A 10131-nucleotide genomic window follows, 5' to 3' on the forward strand; every position below is an offset into this window, starting at 1 on the left:
CGAACAGGCCCTGCTTATATATTTCTGTTTATTGTTCTCTCATGTATATCTGTGTGCACTGTGTTTCTGAACCTGCTGGTGATCGTCTCCATCTCTCACTTCAAGCAGCTCCACACTCCAACCAACCTGATCATCCTCTCTCTGGCTGTAGCTGATATTTTTGTGGGACTGATTGTTATGCCTGTGAATATAATGCAGCTGATAGACTCCTGTTGGTATCTTGGTAAACTGGCCTGCTTCTTGTTCCCAGTTGTCAGTTCACTCCTAGCATTGGCATCTGCCTTTAGTGTGGTTTTAATTGCAGTAGATCGGTACATTGCTGTGTGTGACCCCCTGCTTTATCCCAACAGAGTAACATTATGTAAAATGTCTATATGTGTAACTATGGGCTGGTCATTTGTTCTAATTTATAACATTAGTTTTATGTATGTTAATGACCTCCTCCAACATGGGCCCCCAACCAGTTGCTACGGAGTTTGTGTTCTGGTAATGAACCATTCCTTGCTTTATATGGATTTGACAGTTTCATTTTTAACCCCTTGCTCTGTTATAATGGTCTTGTATGGTTTGATTTTTAAGGTGGCAATACGTCAAGCCAAAGCTGTCAGAGCTGTGAAGAATGATGCCTCAAACATGACTTCTCAAACTAAAGCAGCCAAAAAGTTGAGCGTTGTAATTTTTGTTTATCTGACTTGTTGGATACCATTTTATTTAAGTTCTCTTTCACTTGATATAATGCCATCATCATCTGTGTTGTGGAATGCATTGATCTGGCTGAATTACATGAACTCCTCTATGAACCCACTGATTTATGCCATTTTCTATTCTTGGTTCAGATCATCAGTTAAAATGATCATAAGCTGTAGAATATTTCAATCGTCATCTTCAAGGTTGAACCTGTTTCCAGAATGTTCCTAACATACAAGGAAAAATCACCACTTTACCTTTATTTACCACATTCTGACAAACAAACAGATAGTTTGCTATTTATTTAAAATTGTTTACTGTTGAGTATCCAACAATCCACAGCACTGTAGAAATGTATTACCAAATAATCTGGAAAATGTAAGAGAAAAATCTGACCAGTGGAAATTTTTGTACTCCATTTAATAATATTTTAATAATTCAAACTGAAGAGTATATCTGGTCATAATCATATATATGTCAGTCACTGTAGCGTTTTGTAACAACTTATCTAAATGTTTTTTGTCTTTTGTCTTATACGTTTTAAACTCTAGGAATATAACAGAATTTGGCTGGAACTCTACAGCTGCAGAAATTCTGGATCAGACTTAAGCTCATACTTAGATGCGGTTCATTAATATTTCTACATTTACTTGCTGGATGTGTATTTGTGGCATTAAAAACACATACAAAAATGTATTTCATTATAATAATCACACAACCAAAGAGGTTTATTATATTTTTGTATTTGACTTTTATTAGTACACAGCGACCCTGAAATGGAGAAGCGGAAAAGAAAATGTATGTATGTATGTACTTTTTTTAGAAGTTTGTCATTACTTATTAAAATTGGATCACAGAATTACTGACATAGTCTTTGCTTCATTTTTACATATGATGTCTCTTAATAAGTATAGGCTATTTTGCTCTCAGGCCTGTAGTGTTCTGTTTTGGGAATATGATGAAATTTTAAAGACAAGCTTTATAGCAGTGCTCCACTCTGAAAGCATATGGTGAATTTACATGTGAAACATGACCTAAAATTAATTCAGGTCCATATTTTACATTTATATTCTGGCCTAGTAAAATACTGTGTCTCTAAGCTACACAAGAAAGAGCCTAATATTCATACAAGAGCAAACAGGAACAGCGTTAATTTATATACTTATTTTTATTCCCCGCTCTGACACACACATACACACCTTTTGCTTCCAGGCTTCATTAGAATATATTTTAAACATGGTTTTTCATACAAAGCTGAACTTTGGAGTGAAAAATAAAAAATATATATGCAAAATTATATTTACAGTGGAATTATTAAAAGGGACATGCCTCAACTATATTATATTCATTTGCTTTGCTGTGCAATCCTTGAACTAGCTCTGTGCCCCCAACTTTGGGAAGCACTGGACTATAATGATTTGTACAACATCTGCAACTACAAATCATCTAATGTTCCCTTCCATATACAGAAAGTGTAGGCGTGTCTAATAGAGGTTCAACACAGTAGTGGAACACACAGTAGCTTACCACCACAACATCACTGTCACAGCAACACTCAAATTGACCCACTACCCAAATCATACCTGCTCTGTGGTGGTTCTGTGGTGTTCTTGAACACTGAAAATCAGACTGAAAGCGTGGGAAGCTAAACTGTTGTATTGTGGCACTATATATAGGGTGGGACAGACGTAGCCTAGTGGTTAGGGAACTGGGCTTGTAACCAGAAGGTTGCTGATTTGATCCCCAGAGCTGTCAAGCCAAGGTGCTGTAGTCATCAAGCATCAATCCAGCCCATGGTGTCACTTCTCCAGCATATGTGAGCACACACTTGGCTATCACTTCTCCACTATTCATTCTCCAATGTGAGAGGGGTCACCATTCTGCTACCGGTGTCCTTCTTACAACTTAGCAGACATTCCCCCCTGGGCCAGGAGAGATTCCTGTTTTTGATGCCACTGAAGCAATGACAGCCACCAAAAGGTCCATGGCCAAGGCAACAAATGGTTCCAGAGATAGCTACTATTAGCTGCAGAAGTATCCTCCAAGCTGAATTATATTACACATTTTGTACATGGTTTGCATGACAGTAGTATTGGACCATTGTCTCAAGAATACAAGTTTGTGAACTTAGAGGAACAAATCATGAGCTTTTTATTAAGTGTCAATGCCATTTGTGTTCTAAATTTTTTTTCACAAATTCCCCTTTTTACATTCATATTTGAATTTTTGATTTCTGATTACTGATTTTTTGTTATCAGCAAAATGTATGATATTTTGAATTTTTTCATTTTATTAAATGCACTTTCTTCTTAGCTTTTCACTGAGCTGACAAGGTATGTCCTGATTAACTCCTGAATATGAAATAAGTGAATGATGTAACAGAAAAAAACAAACAAAAAAAAAACCTAGCCATTCATTTGACAGGAGGAGGGTTTATACACATGTATAAAAACCATGGGTTCAGTGTTCCTGAACAGCTGTTTGGAATCACTTCCACAGGGTAAATGTTTGTATTTCAGATGGATGACAGAGTTTATGAAAACATCACAGTCCAATACTGCTTCCCTGACAACAATTCATCGTGCAGAAAGGAGGTCCGAACAGGCCCTGCTTATATATTTCTGTTCATTGTTCTCTCATGTATATCTGTGTGCACTGTGTTTCTGAACCTGCTGGTGATCATCTCCATCTCTCACTTCAAGCAGCTCCACACTCCAACCAACCTGATCATCCTCTCTCTGGCTGTGGCTGATTTTCTTGTGGGATTGATTGTTATGCCTGTGAATATAATGCAACTCATCGATTCTTGTTGGTATCTTGGGAAACTGGCATGCTTCTTGTTTCCAGCTGTCAGTTATCTTCCAGTCCTAACATCTGTCTTAAGCCTGGTTTTAATTGCAGTGGATCGGTACATTGCTGTGTGTGACCCCCTGCTTTATCCCAGTAGAGTCACTTTTTGTAAAATGTCAGTGTGTATAACTATGGGCTGGTTTTCTGGTCTGTTATATACAATTATTTTTATCTATGTTAATGACCTCCTGTCTCCATTCAAAACATTCACCAATTGTTATGGAGAATGTGTTCTGGTCATAAATCATTCCTTGCTGTTTATTGACTTAGTAGTTTCATTTTTAACCCCTTGCTCTGTGATATTGGTCTTGTACAGTTTGATTTTTAAGGTGGCAATATATCAAGCCAAAGCTGTCAGAGCTGTGAAGAATGATGCCTCAAACATGACTTCTCAAACTAAAGCAGCCAAAAAGTTGAGCGTTGTAATTTTTGTTTATCTGATTTGTTGGATACCATTTTATTTAAGTTCTCTTTCACTTGATATAATGCCATCATCATCTGTGTTGTGGAATGCATTGATCTGGCTGAATTACATGAACTCCTCTATGAACCCACTGATTTATGCCATTTTCTATTCTTGGTTCAGATCATCAGTTAAAATGATCATAAGCTGTAGAATATTTCAATCGTCATCTTCAAGGTTGAACCTGTTTCCAGAATGTTCCTAACATACAAGGAAAAATCACCACTTTACCTTTATTTACCACATTCTGACAAACAAACAGATAGTTTGCTATTTATTTAAAATTGTTTACTGTTGAGTATCCAACAATCCACAGCACTGTAGAAATGTATTACCGAATAATCTGGAAAATGTAAGAGAAAAATCTGACCAGTGGAAATTTTTGTACTCCATTTAATAATATTTTAATAATTCAAACTGAAGAGTATATCTGGTCACAATCATATATATGTCAGTCACTGTAGCGTTTTGTAACAACTTATCTAAATGTTTTTTGTCTTTTGTCTTATACGTTTTAAACTCTAGGAATATAACAGAATTTGGCTGGAACTCTACAGCTGCAGAAATTCTGGATCAGACTTAAGCTCATACTTAGATGCGGTTCATTAATATTTCTACATTTACTTGCTGGATGTGTATTTGTGGCATTAAAAACACATACAAAAATGTATTTCATTATAATAATCACACAACCAAAGAGGTTTATTATATTTTTGTATTTGACTTTTATTAGTACACAGCGACCCTGAAATGGAGAAGCGGAAAAGAAAATGTATGTATGTATGTACTTTTATTAGAAGTTTGTCATTACTTATTAAAATTGGATCACAGAATTACTGACATAGTCTTTGCTTCATTTTTACATATGATGTCTCTTAATAAGTATAGGCTATTTTGCTCTCAGGCCTGTCGTGTTCTGTTTTGGAAATATGATGAAATTTTAAAGACAAGCTTTATAGCAGTGCTCCACTCTGAAAGCATATGGTGAATTTACATGTGAAACATGACCTAAAATTAATTCAGGTCCATATTTTACATTTATATTCTGGCCTAGTAAAATACTGTGTCTCTAAGCTACACAAGAAAGAGCCTAATATTCATACAAGAGCAAACAGGAACAGCGTTAATTTATATACTTATTTTTATTCCCCGCTCTGACACACACATACACACCTTTTGCTTCCAGGCTTCATTAGAATATATTTTAAACATGGTTTTTCATACAAAGCTGAACTTTGGAGTGAAAAATAAAAAATATATATGCAAAATTATATTTACAGTGGAATTATTAAAAGGGACGTGCATTAACTATCTTATTCATTTGCTTTGCTGTGCAATCCTTGAACTAGCTCTGTGACAGCAACACTCAAAATGACCCACTACCCAAATCATACCTGCTCTGTGGTGGTTCTGTGGTGTTCTTGAACATTGAAAATCAGACTGAAAGTGTGGGAAGCTAAACTGTTGTATTGTGGCACTATATATAGAGTGGGACAGGCATAGCCTAGTGGTAAGGGCACTGGGCTTGTAACCAGAAGATTGCTGGTTTGATCCCTAGAGCTGTCAAGCCAAGGTGCTGTAGTCATCAAGCATCAATCCAGCCCATGGTGTCACTTCTCCAGCATATGTGAGCACACACTTCTCCACTCTTCATTCTCCAATGTGAGAGGGGTCACTATTCTGCTACCAGTGTCCTTCTTACAACTTAGCAGACATTCCCCACTGGGCCAGGAGAGATTCCTGTTTTTGATGCCACTGACGCAATGACAGCCACCAAAAAGTCCATGGCCAAGGCAACAAATGGTTCCACAGATAACTACTATTAGCTGCAGAAGTATCCTCCAAGCTGAATTATATTACACATTTTGTACATGGTTTGCATGACAGTAGTATTGGACCATTGTCTCAAGAATACAAGTTTTGAACTTAGAAGAACAAATCATGAGCTTTTTATTAAGTGTCAGTTCCATTTGTGTTCTAAAATTTTTTTCACAAATTCCCCTTTTTACATTCATATTTGAATTTTTGATTTCTGATTACTGATTTTTTGTTATCAGCAAAATGTATGATATTTTGAATTTTTTCATTTTATTAAATGCACTTTCTTCTTAGCTTTTCACTGAGCTGACAAGGTATGTCCTGATTAACTGCTGAAAATGAAATAAGTAAATGATGTAACAGAAAACAAAAAAACAAAAAAAAAAACTAGCCATTCATTTGACAGGAGGAGGGTTTATACACATGTATAAAAACCATGGGTTCAATATTCCTGACCAGCTATTTGGGATCACTTCCACAGGGTAAATGTTTGTATTTCAGATGGATGAGAGAGTCTATGAAAACATCACAGTCCAATACTGCTTCCCTGATGACAACACATCTTGCAGAAAGGAGGTCCGAACAGGCCCTGCTTATATATTTCTGTTCATTGTTCTCTCATGTATATCTGTGTGCACTGTGTTTCTGAATTTGCTGGTGATCATCTCCATCTCTCACTTCAAGCAGCTCCACACTCCAACAAACCTGATCATCCTCTCTCTGGCTGTGGCTGATCTTCTCGTGGGATTGATTGTTATGCCTGTAAATATAACGCAACTGATCGATTCTTGTTGGTATCTTGGGAAACTGGCATGCTTCTTGTTTCCAGCTGTCAGTTCTCTTCCAGTCCTAGCATCTGTCTTAAGCCTGGTTTTAATTGCAGTGGATCGGTACATTGCTGTGTGTGACCCCCTGCTTTATCCCAGTAGAGTCACTTTTTGTAAAATGTCAGTATGTATAACTATGGGCTGGTTTTCTGGTCTGTTATATACAATTATTTTTATCTATGTTAATGACCTCCTGTCTCCATTCAAAACATTCACCAAATGTTATGGAGAATGTGTTCTGGTCATAAATCATTCCTTGCTGTTTATTGACTTAGTAATTTCACTTCTAACCCCTTGCTCTGTGATATTGGTCTTGTACAGTTTGATTTTTAAGGTGGCAATACGTCAAGCCAAATCTGTCAGAGCTGTGAAGCATGGTGCCTTAAACAAACCAGAAGCCAATATTTCAGGCTCTTCTCAAACAAAAGCAGCTAAAAAATTGGGTGTTGTAATCTCTGTTTATCTCATTTGTTGGATACCATTTTATTTAAGTTCTCTTTCACTTGAAATCATGCCATCTTCATCAGTGTTGTGGACTGTGTTGACTTGGCTGAATTACACAAGCTCATCTGTGAACCCACTGATTTATGCTATTTTCTATTCATGGTTCAGGGAGTCGACTAAATATATTTTATGCTGTAGAATATTTCAATCTTCATCTTCAAGGTTTAATCTGTTTCCAAGACATTTCTAAACTGACCATTTTATCATCATTGACCACATTATGAAACATGTAATTGATAATAGATAAAAAATGAACAGAAACATTTTGTTATTTACTGTATATTTTGAAACAATATACAACATTTTAGAAATGTGTATACAACATAATTGGCCAGGAAAGAGCCTAAATGTTCCTTAATTTATTGTCATTCTAACTGTTAATTTAACCACTTAATTACTGTATTTCCCAATCTTAATTACAAGGATATCTGCTCATATCCATGTGTGATTTTTGTATCATTTGTGTACAAGTTGTTTAGATGTTTAATTCATGTTACTCTCTCTGTTTAAATTTGTATAATTTTTATAGCTTGGCTGGAAACTACAGTTGCAGAAACACATTCATTCATTCAATATATGTAATTGCTTGTCCAGTTCAGAGCCACGGTGTGTCTGGAGCCTACCGGAATCACTGGACACAAGGAAAGAACACACCATTGGAGGGGTGTCAGTCCTTCACAGGGTGACACACAATCACACATTCACTCATACACTCACACCTATGGACACTTTTGAGAAGCCAATCCACCTACTAACATGTATTTTTGGACTGTGGGGTTTTTGGACTTGTTTTTTTTGGACCTGGGATTTCTGCTGGTTTTCTTCCACAGTCCAAAAACATACCTTGGTAAGTTGATTGGCTACTCAAACAGTTCCCAGCTGTGAGTGAATTTGAGAGTGAACTGACATATTATGCATTTCTACATTATTGTCATTTGTGTTTTGTCATGGCTTATTAAATTTTACCCTGGGTTACCTGACATAGCATTAGGTTGAAGCCTCTGTTTCATTTAAAATATATTTTTAGAGGGGAATTCCACTGATTGATTTCAGGACTATTTTGTCGCGCGTCCCATCATCACTATAATGTATATCATTAAGTCATTCCTTTTTGGTGCTCAGTGTTCATCAGGACTGTACTGTTTGGTTGTAGATGGTGAAGACTTGAACACAAGTTTCTTAGCACAGCTTCAGTCTCTCTCTGTTAACTTCATCATTTTAATGACCTCCATGAAAAAGATTATCTAAAATGTATTTAGGATCATATTTTATATTTAAAGTCTGGCTTAGGCAAGTAATGTGAGTGTCTCTAAATAACCTCACTGTGGACTAGTGGATGATTTATACATCATCTGCTGCAACACATCAGCTAAACTCCCTTTACCCCAACAAAGACTTGGCGTGTCTATTAGAATGAACAGTGGGTGTGGAGAATATTTAAAATATCCAGCTTGACCACATCAGCATCAGTTGAGCACAGAGATTTATACACTACCTAATAATATGTGCACTGTGGTGGCCCTACTGGGATCCTGACTCTATTCAACTTTAGGCCCACATTAGCATTAGCAATGAGAAGAAAATTGTCCCTCACCTCACAGCAGTGGATGTAGTCTGGGAGTGTATGATTTCCTTTGATTTACATGCTGTTGCATTCCTATCTGGTATTCCTGGTGAGGTCATTGGCAAATGCCTCCTTCCATGGGGCTCAGGGCATACTACACCAGAGCTCTGGCTATAGGTAACCATTAGTAGAGTTTTACCCAATTCCCTGTGACTGCACCACCACAATGCCTGTCGCAAGTCTACACTATTCATTGGCATGAAAAACCTCTGCTGCATGTGTTTTTAGCCACAATGAGCATTCCTCTCATGGCCATCAATGATGATTGTCAGTCCAGCTTCCAGTGGAGTGTCAACTTGGCTGTGGCTGCTTCTGCTCTCATTGTTGGGAGGGTGCTGTTGTTACTGGGTGCAACTCCAACCCAGGTGATTTATCTTCTCTACGGCTACTGCTCCACTGGCTTCTCTGTTGGTATTCTTGCTGTATAGTACTGCTTCATCCACCACTGTCATCCCTTTGCAGTAGCCTGAGCCTTCCTCTGCCAGTATGTTCAGGCCAGTAAGAGGCACCACCATCTCACTCTTTCTTGGGGTCTTCCTGTCATCCACAGGGGGCCAATGATCTGCTGCTGCTGTTGCTGTCCTGCTTCCAGCTTAGCTTTCCAGCTTCTCCTCTGGACCAATATGGGTGCACAATTCCACTTCTGGTACCAATGCAACAATGATGGCCCCTTAAATGTTTATGGCTGATGCTACAATATTATTTCATGTTTGGCTACTATTAATTGAAAAAAGCAGCATCCAAGCTGAATACATTATATGTTCTGTATATGGTGGGCATGGCTGCAGTAATGGATCATAGCTTAAAAATATTGTAAACTCAGCTCTTGCAGGAACCAGCCATGGTTCATAAAACCATGTCATCATGATTTCTCTTCTTAAAATATATGATTAATTAAAGTATATTGTATTTTTTTGATGATTTGATGAAGGCAACTTTGATGTTTAATATCACTATATAAAACATTATTAATGCTTTCTTTTTTTGTATTTTTATTTTATTCCTTTATTTATTATTTTGGTATATGTATTTTAATTACAGATTTTCACTGAGCTAACACAAAGTCATGAAACACTGCTGAATATGAAATTAGAGAATGATGTAACAGATTAACTAGCTATTCATTTGAGAGGAGGAGGGTTTATACACATGTATAAAAACCATGGGTTCAGTATTCCTGCACAGCTGTTTGGGGTTACATCCACAGGGTAAATGTCTATAATTCAGATGGATGACAGAGTTTCTGAAAACATCACAGTCCAATACTGCTTCCCTGACAACAACTCATCTTGCAGAAAGAAGGTCCAAACAGGATCTGCTTATATATTTGTGTACTTTGTTCTCTCGTGTATATCTGT

At 37.1% G+C, this 10131-nt stretch overlaps 1 protein-coding gene across 1 annotated transcript; it reads left to right on the forward strand.

The window, feature by feature from the left end:
* The first annotated feature begins 6319 nt into the window (after positions 1 to 6319).
* LOC136674437 (trace amine-associated receptor 13c-like) lies at positions 6320 to 7339 on the forward strand. Its single transcript, XM_066650444.1, has 2 exons — positions 6320 to 6765; positions 6967 to 7339. Exons 1-2 carry the CDS (start codon positions 6320 to 6322, stop codon positions 7337 to 7339), a joined length of 819 nt encoding a protein of 272 aa, XP_066506541.1.
* The last annotated feature ends 2792 nt before the right edge of the window (positions 7340 to 10131 follow it).

Source organism: Hoplias malabaricus, chromosome 18 (genome assembly GCF_029633855.1).
Source record: "Hoplias malabaricus isolate fHopMal1 chromosome 18, fHopMal1.hap1, whole genome shotgun sequence".
In the NCBI taxonomy this organism is placed as follows: domain Eukaryota; kingdom Metazoa; phylum Chordata; class Actinopteri; order Characiformes; family Erythrinidae; genus Hoplias; species Hoplias malabaricus.